A 16147-nucleotide genomic window follows, 5' to 3' on the forward strand; every position below is an offset into this window, starting at 1 on the left:
CAACGCAGAGTATATTGGCCATATACCACACCCCCTCGGGCCTTATTGCTTAAATATAACACAAGACATAACATAACACATCCCGTAAATCGTCTGTTCATGCTTCTTCTGTGTAATTTTGGTATTTTATTGGGATCCCCATTAGCTGTTGAGAAAGCAGAAGCTACTCTTAATGGGGTCCACACAAAACATGGCATGATATAACACATGCCATAACACATGACATAACACATGGAACCAGCAGACGAGTTCAGAGAGAGGGATGAAGAGGGGGTCAGGGAGCCAGCAGACGAGTTCAGAGAGAGGGGTGAATAGGGGGTCAGGGAGCCAGCAGACGAGTTCAGAGAGAGGGGTGAAGAGGGGGTCAGGGAGCCAGCAGACGAGTTCAGAGAGAGGGATGAAGAGGGGGTCAGGGAGCCAGCAGACGAGTTCAGAGAGAGGGGTGAAGAGGGGGTCAGGGAGCCAGCAGACGAGTTCAGAGAGAGGGGTGAAGAGGGGGTCAGGGAGCCAGCAGACGAGTTCAGAGAGAGGGGTGAAGAGGGGGTCAGGGAGCCAGCAGACGAGTTCAGAGAGAGGGATGAAGAGGGGGTCAGGGAGCCAGCAGACGAGTTCAGAGAGAGGGATGAAGCAGATGAGGGGTGAAGACGTGTGTGAGAGCCTGCTTTTGTGGACTTGTGGGAAGAAAAGATAGTTAAACACAAGAGGACGAGGCAGTTCCGGATGTAAGCTGTGTGTGTGAGCAAGGCAGGGTATTCTCCTGCAGGCCTGGTAGAGGCGGTCCATCTCCCTACAGAGGGATTGGTAGGAAGAGCAGGGTATTCTCCTGCAGGCCTGGTAGAGAGAGAGTCCGCCTCCCTACAGAGGGCCTGGTAGGAAGAGCAGGGTATTCTCCTGCAGGCCTGGTAGAGAGAGAGTCAGCCTCCCTACAGAGGGCCTGGTAGGAAGAGCAGGGTATTCTCCTGCAGGCCTGGTAGAGAGAGAGTCAGCCTCCCTACAGAGGGCTTGGTAGGAAGAGCAGGGTATTCTCCTGCAGGCCTGGTAGGAATAGCAGGGTATTCTCCTGCAGGCCTGGTAGGAAGAGCAGGGTATTCTCCGGCAGGCCTGGTAGGAATAGCAGGGTATTCTCCTGCAGGCCTGGTAGAGAGAGTCCGCCTCCCTACAGAGGGCTTGGTAGGAAGAAAATGTTATTCCCCAGGAACTGGCAAAACGAGAGCCCAGACTTCTGGAATTTGGATTTGGAGAAAGAAAGAGAGAGCAAGAGAGAGAAATAAAGACAGCGAGGAAAAGAGAGAGACAAAGAGAGATAGATAGAGAGAGAGCTAACAGCTATAGATGGGTGGTGGGGTGGGTTTGGAGGGGGAGACGACAGATATCCACTAAGTTGTACTTCACTAGCCAGGCAAGTCTGGAGACGGACCTGGAGCACAAACCTTAAGATAATGACGAGAGGGCGCCAGCTCGGTCATCATGTGACCAGAGCCACACGCGCACGCACACACACACACACACACACACACACACACACACACACACACACACACACACACACACACACACACACACACACACACACACACACACACACACACACACACACACACACACACACACACACACACACACACACAGCCTAGTTCAGCATCTGAATTATAATCTAAAACAGATTTCATGCTATCCCAAGGCTGGGGTCAATGTGCAGGCATGGGCTTTAGGACATTATGCTCCATTGGGTTGTACTGGAGGGCCCTTCAAGTGTACTGGAGTACGCTCATTAGCTAATGGGGATGTTCGCAAATGTTTGCCGCCCTGCTAAAATGTCAGTTAAAATGAACTTCTCGGAGTGAAGAGATAATGACATTTAATTTAATGAAATGATGGATGAAAGGAGAAGAGGACACAATAACATGTAGAATGTGTGTGGGATAGAGAGAGAGAGAGAGACGCTGTAACAACGTTTCTCTTTCTTATCAATGGAGCGGTGGAGGAGTCTGAGAGGAGAGAGGCGGAGGACGACGGAATGTACTGGAAGGAAAAGAGACAAATAACATGAAAGGGCCATAATGCTAATTTTCCCTGCCATTACCGGGCCAGTGCCGGGAGAATGAGCCCTACAATAGAGCGTGTGATAAAGGAGAAGGGTTCAGATAGTGGAAGTTGTGTGTCTGTCCACTGGGCAAAAACTGGTTGAAATCAACGTTGTTTCCACATAAATTCAACCCAAATAAAAATCTATGAAAAACTGATTGGATTTGCAAAAAGGTATTTAGTATTTTTTCACTGTTAACCTAAATCCAATGACATGGTGACATTTTTCTGTTGATTTCATGTCGAATTCACGTTATTTGACAACTCAATCAAATGTATATCAAAACTAGACATTGAACTGACGTCTGTGCCAAGGGGTGTGTGGGTGTGTGGGAACCCCAGTGAGATTTTGCTCTGTCCAATGTACAAAGTGGGTGGGGGTTCTAAGTATAGTCTGCCTGCACCAAACTACGGGATCACCAGGCAGCGCCGGAGATTAGGTCCTTTGAAATGTGAGCCTTTTGATGGACTGGGGATTGGCGACGGAAGATTGACGACTGATAGACAAGGAGAGAGGGAGGGAGAGAGGAAAACATGAATAGGGAGTAAGGAGAAGAGAGAAGGATAGGGGGTGTGTGACAAAGATACTGGGCGTAGACAGAGATGACAGGGAAATGTCAGCCAAGGCTTTAGACCGAGAAGTGTTTGTAGTGACGCCTCTTGCACTGAGATGCAGTGCCTTAAACCGCTGTGCCACTCGGGAGAAGATGAACAACATAATACTTGAGGACAGTGATGTCAGGAGAAGGACGGTGGACTAAACGTACAGGACCGGGGTTTTGAGAAAGATGTTCTAATACAGAAATCAAACTTGAACGTCTGTACATTTTCCAGAAAAACAGGGTCTTATGGTTATTGTGAAGGCCTGGTTTGTAGATGTAGATGGAGAAACACAAAGGAAGTTACAGCATTCTGAACTTGATTTTCATATCTGGCGTCATGAAACCGGATATGTCAAAAACACCACATTAAGCTTGAAATCCGCCATGATTTTTACATGAGCAATACAGTTTGTTCACAGGTTAATTGAACCTCCTTAAGCTGATGAAAGTGTTTATGCATAAATTATATTCCATGTGTGTGTGAGTGTTCACCTTTAAAAAAAGTGTATCTAGGCTTGTGTTGAGGTAAGTGGAGTGTGTTTGTTTATGGGTGTGTTCCGTCATAGGTCCCCACAATGCTGTTAAACGTGTCTGTGTGTGTATGAGCGTGTGTTCCATCATAGGTCCCCACAATGCTGTTAAACGTGTCTGTGTGTGTATGAGCGTGTGTTCCATCATAGGTCCCCACAATGCTGTTAAACGTGTCTGTGTGTGTATGAGCGTGTGTTCCATCATAGGTCCCCACAATGCTGTTAAACGTGTCTGTGTGTGTATGAGGGTGTGTTCCATCATAGGTCCTCACAATGCTGTTAAACGTGTCTGTGTGTGTATGAGGGTGTGTTCCATCATAGGTCCCCACAATGTTGTTAAACGTGTCTCTGTGTGTATGTGGGTGTGTTCCATCATAGGTCCCCACAATGCTGTTAAACGTGTCTGTGTGTGTATGAGGGTGTGTTCCATCATAGGTCCCCACAATGCTGTTAAACGTGTCTCTGTGTGTATGTGGGTGTGTTCCATCATAGGTCCCCACAATGTTGTTACACGTCTCCAGGCCGTACCTGTGGTCTGGAAGTTAATGCGTCTCATCTCCACTGGGTCTGTGGGGTGGTGGGGGGTGATATCTGCGTTGTTCAGCAGACATTTTGTTCTGGGCTCTGACTCCTTTCGTTTGCGGCTTTGGAGGGGGGAGGAAAACAAAGACGTGCAACGTCAACACACACAAAAAAAGTCAAAAGTAAACGAACCCGTCGAGAGGCATACAGTATCTAGTCTTTTCCCCTCCCATTGTTTCACCCCAGACTAATTACACATACATTTTATGCTGAGACAGGTTATTTTCTAGCCTAAAAATCACACATACCAATAAAGTACAGCTAAGCCTTACCTGTCAGGTTTGCTGCTTCCCAGAGAAAGAAATGGAGTTTCAAATCGATATATAAAGAGGGGAAACCACAATACAAGGAGAGAGAGAGAGAGAGGGAAAGCAGGAGAGAGAGGGGGGGGGGGGGGGGGGAGAGAAATCAAAGCATTTAAAAATTCACAGGGGCTACCGCCTTGCAGCGCTAGTTAGATAGAGTTCCTCAGCATTTGGAGGAGCTGGTCGGTCCATGTGTGTATGAGTGTGTCTGTGAGTATGACTGTGTGTGAGTCTTGGTGAGCTCGGGGGAAAGGGGGGGGATGTCAACTTGAAGAGCAGGTAGAAATACTAGCCACCATAGAGAGAGAGAGAGAGACCATGGAGAGAGAGATACAATAGAGAGACCATAGAGAGAGACCATAGAGAGAGAGAGAGAGAGAGAGAGAGACACACACACACTTCCTAAGGGGAGATGTTGCTCTCCCTAACCACTAACATGCAGAGCTATAACTGACTGAGTGTCAGCTCGGCCCTGTTTCTCCTATTCCACACGTTGGCCTGCCTATCCTACGTGACTTCAGTCACCCAGCACATAGTTATTGTATACTACTGGTGCTCTCTCAGATAGACAGTGTGTTGCCTACAACACTGTTAAAACAGAAGCAGATACACTTTAACTGTTCGTTTGCTCCCGACCCAAAACGCTTTAGATTTAAATACTTTAGATTTAACTTATTTTTTAAGTTAAAATAAGGTTTTAGATATCTCTCATTCAAGTTAAAATATCATCATTGATATTTCCCTGATTTTAGCTCTTTCACTAACTCCTCCAAGTCTCCGATCCCCCCCAGTCCCTCCTCCTCCTCCAACATACAGAACAGACTACACAATCCCCTTCAGCCTACATCCCCCAGAATCCCCTACGACGTAACTCACTTCTTGTAGAGAAGGATGGCGATGACGATGCAGATGATGAAGACTACGGCCAGGACGGGCCCCACCACCCAGATGAGGCCGTCCCCACCTGTCTCCATGGGCAGAGGATCAGCCTCCAGCTCTGGGGTCACCACTAAGTCCGTGTATGGGCTGGCCGCAAACATTTTCTACACAGAGAGAGAGAGAGATATACATAGGGGTCACCTCTACGCAGACGACACCATTCTGTATACATCTGGCCCTTCTTTGGACACTGTGTTAACAAACCTCCAAACGAGTTTCAATGCCACAAAACATTATTTCCGTGTCCTCCAACTGCTCTTAAATCTTCTCAATTTTTTGCCTAAATGACATTCCCAGATCTAACTGCCTGTAGCTCAGGCCCTGAAGCAAGGATATGAATATTCTTGGTACCATTTGAAATGAAACACTTTGAAGTTTGTGGAAATGTGAATTGAATGTAGGATAATATAAGACAATAGATCTGGTAGACGAAAATAAAAAAGAAAAGACTAAACTTAATTTTTTTCTACCACCATCTTTGAAATGCAACAGAAAGGTCCCTGTTCCAGCCAACCATAATTCCGACGGTGTCCACAAGATGGCAGCAATGTATATGCAAAGTTTCAGACGGATAACTGGAAGTATGAACAAACTACATGACATTTAGTGTGAAGTCACCCAGGTACATTTGGTCAAATCATGAAAGAGACATTTGCATTCATATTACATTTTTCTGCAAGAATATTGTCGAATCTGTATACCTGGACTTTGATTGAGCTTTTCTACTATTAGTAGTCATATTATGATTGAGCTTTTCTAGTATTAGTAGTCATATTATGATTGAGCTTTTCTAGTATTAGTAGCCATATTATGATTGAGCTTTTCTAGTATTAGTAGCCATATTATAAGTTCAACATTTGCAAAAGAACCAGTTTTCATAACTGAATATTCTTATAATTTTTGTCCAAAAGGAAAAGGCATGCTGTCATACAAGGTTAGTAGCTACATTTTACGACATATACAAGGTTCCGGGTACTCCCGTAAAGGTGCTTATTTGACAAAGTTAGAGTCGTTCAAGTGAAGACCGCCAGCGTCATTGGCGTGCCATGAAGTTGTCGCTCTCTGACCAAATATGCTATATATATATACAAATATATCCTATAGGATATACCACACCGCTAATAATATAGTGAAGTCTCGTTACATTCCAGGATCTCTGAGGAATACCAGATACCAACGTGATTTGACTGGCTGAAACAACGTTTAGGGTTAGATTTTCACACACCCCCTATTCTTTGCATATTTGAACGAGTGGAAAAACAAAATTGATCGTGCATGCTATATGGACCTTTGTAGGATATGAAAAATTATTTTATCTAACAAAACGACACTTCATGTTATCTCTGGGACCCTTTGGATGATAAATCAGAGCAAGATTTCAGAATGTAAGTACACATTTCACCTTCAGAGGTGAATTTATCAAACCTATCGCAGTGAAAAAAGTGTTTTGTTGTTAGGAGCTCTCCTCAAACAATAGCATGGCATTTTCCGCAGTAAAAGCTACTGTAAATTGGACAGTGCAGTTATATTAACAAGAATTTAAGCTTTCAGCCGATATAAGATATACATATATATATGTACCGACATTTGTTGTTTCTCTAAAATCTGCAATGGTGACACAATGCGCTGCATGATTTACAACTGTCCCGTTGACGGGATGCCGATCCCGAAATAAATGCTAGTAAAACTAAATGCATGCTCTTCAACCGATAGCTGCCTGCACCTGCCCGCCCGACTAGCATCACTACTCCGGACAGCTCTGACTTAGAATATGTGGACAACTATAAATACCCAGGTGTCTGGCTAGACTGTAAACTCTCCTTCCAGACTCATATTAAGCATCTCCAATCCAAAATTAAATCTAGAATCGGCTTCCTATTTCGCAACAAAGCATCCTTCACTCATGCTGTCAAACATACCCTCGTAAAACTGACCATCCTACCGATCCTTGACTTCGGCGATGTCATTTACACAACATCCTCCAACACTCTACTCAGCAAATTGGATGCAGTCTATCACAGTGCCATCTGTTTTGTCACCAAAGTCCCATATACTACCCACCACTGCGACCTGAATGCTCTCGTTGGCTGGTCCTTGCTACATATTCGTTGCCAAACCCACTGGTTCCAGGTCATCTATAAGTCTTTGCTAGGTAAAGCTCCGCCTTATCTCAGCTCACTGGTCACCATAGCAGCACCCACTCGCAGCCCGCGCTCCAGCATGTACAGTCGTGACACAAATATACATTTTCACAAAGTCTGCTGCCTCAGTTTGAATGATGGCAATTTGCATATACTCCAGAATGTTATGAAAAGTGATCAGATGAATTGCAATTAATTGCAAAGTCCCTCTTTGCAATGCAAATGAACTGAATCCCCCCAAAACATTTCCACTGCATTTCAGCCCTGCCACAAAAGGACCAGCTGACATCATGTCAGTGATTCTCTCGTTAACACAGGCGTGAGTGTTGATGAGGACAAGGCTGGAGATCACTCTGTCATGCTGATAGAGTTTGAATAACAGACTCTAAGCTTCAAAAGTAGGGTGGTGCTTGGAATCATTGTTCTTCCTCTGTCAACCATGGTTACCTACAAGGAAACAAGTGCCGTCATCATTGCTTTGCACAAAAAGGGCTTCACAGGCAAGCATATTACTGCCAGTAAGATTGTACCTAAATCAACCATTTATCGGATCATCAAGAACTTCAAGGAGAGCGGTTCAATTGTTGTGAAGACGGCTTCAGGGCGCCCAAGAAAGTCCAGCAAGCGCCAGGACCGTGTCCTAAAGTTGATTCAGCTGCGGGTTCGGGGCACCACCAGTACAGAGCTTGTTCAGGAATGGCAGCAGGCAGGTGTGAGTGCATCTGCACGCACAGTGAGGCAAAGTCTTTTGGAGGATGGCCTGGTGTCAAGAAGGGCAGCAAAGAAGCCACTTCTCTCCAGGAAAAACATCAGGGACAGACTGATATTCTGCAAAAGGTACAGGGATTGGACTGCTGAGGACTGGGGTAAAGTAATTTGCTCTGATGAATCCCCTTTCTGATTGTTTGGAAAAAAGCTTGTCCGGAAAAGACAAGGTGAGCGCTACCATCAGTCCTGTGTCATGCCAACAGTAAAGCATCCTGAGACCATTCATGTGTGGGGTTGCTTCTCAGCCAAGGGAGTGGGCTCACTCACAATTTTGCCTAAGAACATAGCCATGAATAAAGAATGGTACCAACACATCCTCTGAGAGCAACTTCTCCCAACCATCCAGGAACTGTTTGGTGATGAACAATGCCTTTTCCAGCATGATGGAGCACCTTGCCATAAGACAAAAGTGATAACTAAGTGGCTCGGGGAACATAACATCGATATTTTGGGTCCATGGCCAGAAAACTCCCCATACCTTCCCATTGAGAACTTGTGGTCAATCCTCAAGAGGCGGATGGACAAACAAAACCCCACAAATTCTGACAAACTCCAAGCATTGATTATGCAAGAATGGGCTGCCATCAGTCAGGATGTGGCCCAGAAGTTAATTGACAGCATGCCAGGGCGGATTGCAGAGGTCTTGAAAAAGAATGGCAACACTGCAAATATTGACTCTTTGCATCAACTTCATGTAATTGTAAATAAAAGCCTTTGACACGTATGATGTGCTTTAATTATACTTCCATAGTAACATCTGACAAAAATATCTAAAGACACTGAAGCAGCAAACGCTGTGAACATTTATTTTTGTGTCATTCTCAAAACTTTTGGCTACGACTGTATATCTCACTGATCATCCCCAAAGCCAACACCCCCTTTGGCCGCCTTTCTTTCCAGTTCTCTGTTGCCAATGACTGGAACGGATTGCAAAAATCACTGAAGTCGGAGACTTATATCTCCCTCACTAACTTTAAGCGTCAGCTATCAGGGCAGCTTACCAATCGTCTGAATGTGCTCAGGGCACAGGGTGTGTCTGAATGTGGTCAGGGTGTGTCTGAATGTGGTCAGGGTGTGTCTGAATGTGCTCAGAGTGTGTCTGAATGTGCTCAGTGTGTGTCTGAATGTGGTCAGGGTGTGTCTGAATGTGCATGTGTATGAGTACACACACACGTGCGTGCGCCTCTCGGCACCGGTACTCACCACGGCGGTGGTGTTGAGCTCAGCCAGTAGGAAGAAGACGTATTCCTGCCCGGGCTCCAGAGGTTTACTCTCACAGCTGCTGTGGCGGTGCTCTGTGCCCAGGGTGAACGAGGTGGGGAGCTGCTTGAAGCAGGCTGTGATGTAGGGCTTCTTGCCATCCGCCTGGCTCAGCTGACGCCTGGTGCGACGCTTCGGGGTGATGTCCCTCAGCAGCTGAAGGAGACAGGGAGAGAGGGGTGAGGTGAAGGAGGGACGTAGAGAGAGAGAGGGGGGAGAGGTGAAGGAGGGAAGGAGAGAGAGGGGGGTGAGGTGAAGGAGGGATGGAGAGAGAGGGATGAGGTGAAGGAGGGACGTAGAGAGAGAGGGGTGAGGTGAAGGAGGGATGAGAGAGGGGTGAGGAGAAGGAGGGAAGGAGAGAGAGGGGGGTGAGGTGAAGGAGGGATGGAGAGAGAGGGGTGAGGTGAAGGAGGGACGTAGAGAGAGAGGGGTGAGGTGAAGGAGGGGTGAGAGAGGGGTGAGGTGAAGGAGGGACGTAGAGAGAGAGGGGTGAGGTGAAGGAGGGATGAGAGAGGGGTGAGAAGGAAGGATGGAGAGAGAGAGGGGTGTGATGAAGGAGGGATGGAGAGAGAGGGGTGAGGTGAAGGAGGGACGTAGAGAGAGAGGGGTGAGGTGAAGGAGGGATGAGAGAGGGGTGAGGAGAAGGAGGGAAGGAGAGAGAGGGGGGTGAGGTGAAGGAGGGATGGAGAGAGAGGGGTGAGGTGAAGGAGGGACGTAGAGAGAGAGGGGTGAGGTGAAGGAGGGGTGAGAGAGGGGTGAGGTGAAGGAGGGACGTAGAGAGAGAGGGGTGAGGTGAAGGAGGGATGAGAGAGGGGTGAGAAGGAAGGATGGAGAGAGAGAGGGGTGTGATGAAGGAGGGCTGGAGAGAGAGGGGTGAGGAGGTGTGAGAGGATCTGAGTTCTTAGCGTAGCTTTATCTTGGTTTGTTGGTCTGAAATGTCTGAATGTATGTCTGTCTAAATGTCTTTCTGTCAGTTTGAATGCCTAAATGTCTGTCTGAATGTATGTCTGTTTGAATGTCTGTCTGTCTGAATGTCTGTCTGAGTGTCTGTCTGTCTGTCTGTCTCAATGTCTGTCTGTCTGAGTGTCTGTCTGTCTGAGTGTCTGTCTGTCTGAATGTCTGTCAGTCTGAATGTCTAAATGTCTAAATGTCTGTGTCTGAATGTCTGTCTGTCTGAATGTCTGTCTGTCTGTCTGAGTGTCTGTCTGTCTGTCTGTCTGTCTGTCTGTCTGTCTGTCTAAATGTCTGTCTGTCTGTCTGTCTGAATGTCTGTCTGTCTGTCTGTCTGTCTGAGTGTATGTATGTCTGAATTTCTAAATGTCTGTCTGTCTGAGTATCTGTCTGTTTGTCAGTCTGAATGTCTGTCTGTCTAAGTGTCTGTCTGCCTGAATGTCTGTCTGAATGTCTGTCTGTCTGAGTGTCTGTCAGTCTGAATGTCTAAATGTCTGTCTGAATGTATGTCTGTTTGAATGTCTGTCTGTCTGAATGTCTGTCTGAGTGTCTGTCTGTCTGTCTGTCTCAATGTCTGTCTGTCTGAGTGTCTGTCTGTCTGAGTGTCTGTCTGTCTGAGTGTCTGTCTGTCTGAATGTCTGTCAGTCTGACTGTCTAAATGTCTAAATGTCTGTGTCTGAATGTCTGTCTGTCTGAATGTCTGTCTGTCTGTCTGAGTGTCTGTCTGAGTGTCTGTCTGTCTGTCTGTCTGTCTGTCTGTCTGTCTGTCTGAATGTCTGTCTGTATGTCTGAATGTCTGTCTGTCTGTCTGAGTGTATGTCTGAGTGTTTGTATGTCTGAATTTCTAAATGTCTGTCTGTCTGAGTATCTGTCTGTTTGTCAGTCTGAATGTCTGTCTGTCTAAGTGTCTGTCTGCCTGAATGTCTGTCTGAATGTTTGTTTGAATTTCTAAATGTCTGAGTGTCTGTCTGAGTGTCTGTTTGTCTGAGTGTCTATCTGTCTGAATGTCTGTCCGTTTGAATTTCTAAATGTCTGTCTGAGTTTCTGTCTGTCTGAATGTCGAAGTGTTTGTCTGTCTGAGTGTCTGTCTGTCTGAATGTCTGTCTGTCTGTCTGTCTGTCTGAATGTCTGTCTGTATGTCTGAATGTCTGTCTGTCTGTCTGAGTGTATGTCTGAGTGTTTGTATGTCTGAATTTCTAAATGTCTGTCTGTCTGAGTATCTGTCTGTTTGTCAGTCTGAATGTCTGTCTGTCTAAGTGTCTGTCTGCCTGAATGTCTGTCTGAATGTCTGTTTGAATTTCTAAATGTCTGAGTGTCTGTCTGAGTGTCTGTTTGTCTGAGTGTCTATCTGTCTGAATGTCTGTCCGTTTGAATTTCTAAATGTCTGTCTGAGTTTCTGTCTGTCTGAATGTCGAAGTGTTTGTTTGTCTGAGTGTCTATCTGTCTGAATGTCTGTCCGTTTGAATTTCTAAATGTCTGTCTGAGTTTCTGTCTGTCTGAATGTCGAAGTGTTTGTCTGTCTGAGTGTCTGTCTGTCTGAATGTCTGTCTGTCTGAATGTCTGTCTGAATGTCTGTGTGTCTGTCTGAGTGTCTGTTTGTCTAAGTGTGTCTGTCTGAGTGTCTGAATGTCTGTCTGTCTGAGTGTCTGTCTGTCTGAATTTCTAAATGTCTGTCTGTCTGAGTGTCTGTCTGTCTGAATATCGAAATATATGTCTGTCTGAGTTTCTGTCTGTCTGAATGTCTGTCTGTCTGAATTTCTAAATGTCTGTCTGTCTGAGTCTCTGTCTGTCTGAGTGTCTGTCTGTCAGTCTGAGTGTCTGTCAGTCTGAGTGTCTGTCTGTCTGAGTGTCTGAATGTCTAAATGTCTGTCTGTCTGAGTGTCTGTTTGTCTGAGTGTCTGTCTGTCTGAGTGTCTGAATTTCTAAATGTCTGTCTGAATGTCTAAATGTCTGTCTGTCTGAATGTCTGTGTGTCTGTCTGAGTGTCTGTTTGTCTGAGTGTCTGTCTGAATGTCTGTCAGTCTGAGTGTCTGTTCGTCTGAATGTCTGTCTGAGTGTCTGTTTGTCTGAATTTCTTTCAGTATGAATTTCTAAATGAGTGTCTGTCTGTCTGAGTGTCTGTCTGTCTGAGCGTCTGTCTGAGTGTCTGAGTGGCTGTCCGTCTGAGTATCTGTCTGAATTTCTAAATGTCAAAGTGTCTGTCTGTCTGAATGTATGTCTGTCTGTCTGAATGTATGTCTGTCTGTCTGAATGGCTGTCTGTCTGAGTGGCTGTCTGTCTGAGTGTCTGTCTGAATGTCTGTCTGTCTGTCTGAGTATTTGTCTGTCTGTCTGAGTGTCTGTCTGAATGTCTGGTTGTCAGTCTGAATATCTGTCTGTCTGTGTGTCTGTCTGAGTGTCTGTCTGTCTCAATTTCTAAATGTCTGATTGTCTGTCTGTCTGAATGTCTGTCTGTCTGTCTGAGTGTCTGTCTGTCTTAATGTCTGTCTGTCTGAGTGCCTGTCTGTCTGTTTGTCTGAGTGGCTGTCTGTCTGAGTGGCTGTCCGTTTGAATTTCTGAATGTCAGTCTGTCTGTCTGTCTGTCTGTCTGAGTGTCTGTCTGTCTGAATGTCTGTCTGTCAGTCTGAATGTCTGTCTGTCTGTCTGAGTCTCTGTCTGAGTGTCTGTTTGTCTGAGTGTCTGTCTGTCTGAATGTATGTCTGAATGTCTGTCTGTCTGAGTGTCTGTCTGAATGTCTGTCTGTCTGAGTGTCTGTCTGTCTGAATATTGAAATATCTGTCTGTCTGAGTGTCTGTCTGTCTGAGTTTCTGTCTGTCTGAATGTCTGTCTGTCTGAATTTCTAAATGTCTGTCTGTCTGAGTCTCTGTCTGTCTGAATGTCTGTCTGTCAGTCTGAATGTCTGTCTGTCTGAGTGTCTGTCTGTCTGAATTTCTAAATGTCTGTCTGTCTATCCGTCTGAGAGACTGTCTATCTGTCTGAGTGTCTGTCTATCCATCCAAGAGTCTGTCTATCCGTCTGAGTGTCTGTCTATCCGTCCGAGAGTCTGTCTATCCGTCCGAGAGTCTGTCTATCTGTCTGAGTGTCTGTCTGAGTGTCTGAGAGTCTGTCTATCCGTCCGAGAGTCTGTCTGAGTGTCTGTCTATCTGTCCGAGAGTCTGTCTATCTGTCCGAGAGTCTGTCTATCCGTCTGAGTGTCTGTCTGAGTGTCTGTCTATCCGTCTCTCTAGATATGTGTTCATCTCTTTTTGACCAAGTTGACAGAGAATCTTAACGCATGTTCTTTAACAATGTTGAAAATGGGAAGAGATGGTGGACCCACTGTATCCATCAACAGTATCTACATTTGTCTGCCCGTCCGCTTGTCTGTCTATATCCATCAATTTATCATTCCAATCTGATCAGTCAGTGTGGGAAGACGAAGAACGTTCAACCACCCAACGAATCTATGGAGATAGTTTGTGTAAACATCTACATGTCAGCCGAAAACTTCCTCGATGGGGTTTCTCAGGTCGATTCCCTCCATACACTCCGTCAATAGGCTGCTTGTTGGCACCAGGTTTCTCCATTCATTTACAACAGAATATGAAGAACTTTTCTGAAGAGGTGGAATGTGGGTAATTCAAAATGTAATAGCTCGCCTGTGATCACAGCTCAAGGTCACACTTAGCAACCAAGGCAGGAAGGAAGGGTGGGAGCATGCATGTCATTTTGGAGGGATGGAGGGAAAGAGGGAACACGCTTGAGGAAAACTATGGGACCCCTCCGACGTTGCTATGAACATCTCCGTGGGATAAGGAACACTTGGACAGACATGCATGTGGGCGAGCAATGTGTTGTTTTGCGGTCTTTGGTATCTGTAGCTAACAATTCACTTAATGCTAATAACTTTGTGTTCAGATGCATTGTAGCACGAGGCAGCTTGATGTACAAGTACAGCTCCTGCACTGGATTATAATCTATCGCGGGCCACATTTAAATGGGAGTTGGTTCTTACCTCTTCCAAGTCCATTTCGTCTGGGTTCTTGAGATGTCGTGCAGTCCCCAAACCCTTCTTTAGTGGTACCGCCACCACATAGAAGTCCCTGCAACACACACAGACATCACTACCATCAACATCCTCAGAGAACCATAACATTAATTTACAGTACAGGGACTAATGGGCTAGCTTGGGTTTAGCCTGAAAGTGTGTGTGTGTGTGTGTGTGTGTGTAGGTGTGTGTGTGTGTGTGTAGGTGTGTGTGTGTGTGTGTGTGTAGGTGTGTGTAGGTGTGTAGGTGTGTAGGTGTGTGTGTGTGTGCATACGTGAGTGTGTGCGTGTGTGTGTGTGTGTGTGTGTGTGTGTGTGTGTGTGTGTCTGTGTGAGAGAGAGATGGTAAGTGACAGTAAAAAGAATGTGAGAGAACGTATGAATAATGAAACATCAGAGTGTGAGCAGAAAATAGAGAGAAGGACAGAAGGTTGGCAAGAGAGAGGTCAAGAAAGTAAGGCGTAATGTGGAAGAATGTGGGAGTTTAAGAGAGACACAGAGAGACAACTACAGTAAGACAGAGCGTTGTGGAAATTCAGTACTGAGGGAGACTTGGTCTTGGTCATTTCTTCAAACTATCATATTTATTTAATATTGATTAATTATTGCAATAATGAAACCGTCAGCCCAACAGTCTTGACTGACTGACTGTTTGGCTGAGAATCTAGCCTTTACAGATGATGCACAATGTTTATATAGCTGACATCAAGATTGCTTAGTCAGTCACTTCTAACCTTCCCATAAGTAAGAGAGAGAAAGAGAGACAGCTACAATAAGAGAGAGAGAAAGACAGCTAGACTAAGAGAGAGAGAGAGAGAGAGAGAGAGAGAGAGAGAGAGAGAGAGAGAGAGAGAGAGAGAGAGAGAGAGAGAGAGAGAGAGAGAGAGAGAGAGAGAGAGAGAGAGAGAGAGAGAGAGAGAGAGAGAGAGAGAGAGAGAGAGAGAGAGAGAGACAGCAACAGTAAGAGAGAGAGAGAGAGCTACAGTAAAAGAGAGAGAGAGAGAGAGAGACAGAGAGAGAGAGAGAGAGAGAGAGAGAGAGAGCTACAGTAATATAGAGAGACATCTACAGTGAGAGAGAGACATCTACAGTAAGAGAGAGAGAGAGACAGCTACAGTAGGAGATAGAGAGAGAGAGACAGCTACAGTAAGAGAGAGAGAGACCGCTACAGTAAGAGAGAGAGAGACAGCTACAGTAAGAGAGAGAGAGAGAGAGAGAGAGACAGCTCCAGTAAGAGAGAGAGACGGCTACAGTAAGAGAGAGAGACAGCTACAGTGAGAGAGAGAGAGACAGCTACAGTAAGAGAGAGAGAGAGAGAGCTACAGTAAGAGAGAGAGACAGCTACAGTAAGAGAGAGAGAGAGAGACTGCTACAGTAAGAGAGAGAGAGAGAGTCAGCTACAGTAAGAGAGAGAGAGAGACAGCTACAGTGAGAGAGAGAGACAGCTACACTAAGAGAGAGAGAGACCGCTACAGTAAGAGAGAGAGAGAGAGTCAGCTACAGTAAGAGAGAGAGAGAGAGCTACAGTGAGAGAGAGAGAGAGAGAGAGAGAAAGAGACCGCTACAGTAAGAGAGAGAGACAGCTACAGTAAGAGAGAGAGAGAGAACTACAGTAAGAGGGAGAGAGAGAGAGAGAGAGAGAGAGAGAGAAAGAGAGAGAGAGACAGCTACAGTGAGAGAGAGAGAGAGAGACAGCTACAGTGAGAGAGAGAGAGAGAGAGACAGCTACAGTGAGAGAGAGAGAGAGACAGCTACAGTAAGAGAGAGAGACAGCTACAGTAAGAGAGAGAGAGACAGCTACAGTAAGAGAGAGGGAGAGAGAGACAGCTACAGTAAGAGAGACAGCTACAGTAAGAGAGAGAGAGACCGCTACAGTAAGAGAGAGAGAAAGTCAGCTACAGTAAGAGAGAGAGAGAGACAGCTACAGTGAGAGAGAGAGAGAGCTACAGTAAGAGAGAG

The 16147-nt window shown here is 45.8% G+C and overlaps 1 protein-coding gene across 15 annotated transcripts in view; it reads right to left on the minus strand.

The window, feature by feature from the left end:
• The window catches only part of LOC110522842 (receptor-type tyrosine-protein phosphatase S), a 392578-nt gene that overhangs the window by 56964 nt on the left and 319467 nt on the right, over positions 1–16147 (minus strand). For all 15 annotated transcript variants that reach the window (XM_090242145.1, XM_090241934.1, XM_090241807.1 and 12 more), the window contains 4 exons: positions 14157–14244; positions 9156–9368; positions 4981–5147; positions 3746–3861 (listed from right to left, as the gene is read on the minus strand). In XM_090242145.1, the coding sequence (XP_090098271.1) occupies positions 3746–3861; positions 4981–5147; positions 9156–9368; positions 14157–14244 (584 nt within the window). The remainder of the gene's footprint in view (positions 1–3745; positions 3862–4980; positions 5148–9155; positions 9369–14156; positions 14245–16147) is intronic.

The sequence above is a fragment of the Oncorhynchus mykiss genome, chromosome 1 (assembly GCF_057628025.1).
Source record: "Oncorhynchus mykiss isolate SJ-2025 chromosome 1, ASM5762802v1, whole genome shotgun sequence".
Taxonomy (NCBI): Eukaryota; Metazoa; Chordata; class Actinopteri; order Salmoniformes; family Salmonidae; genus Oncorhynchus; species Oncorhynchus mykiss.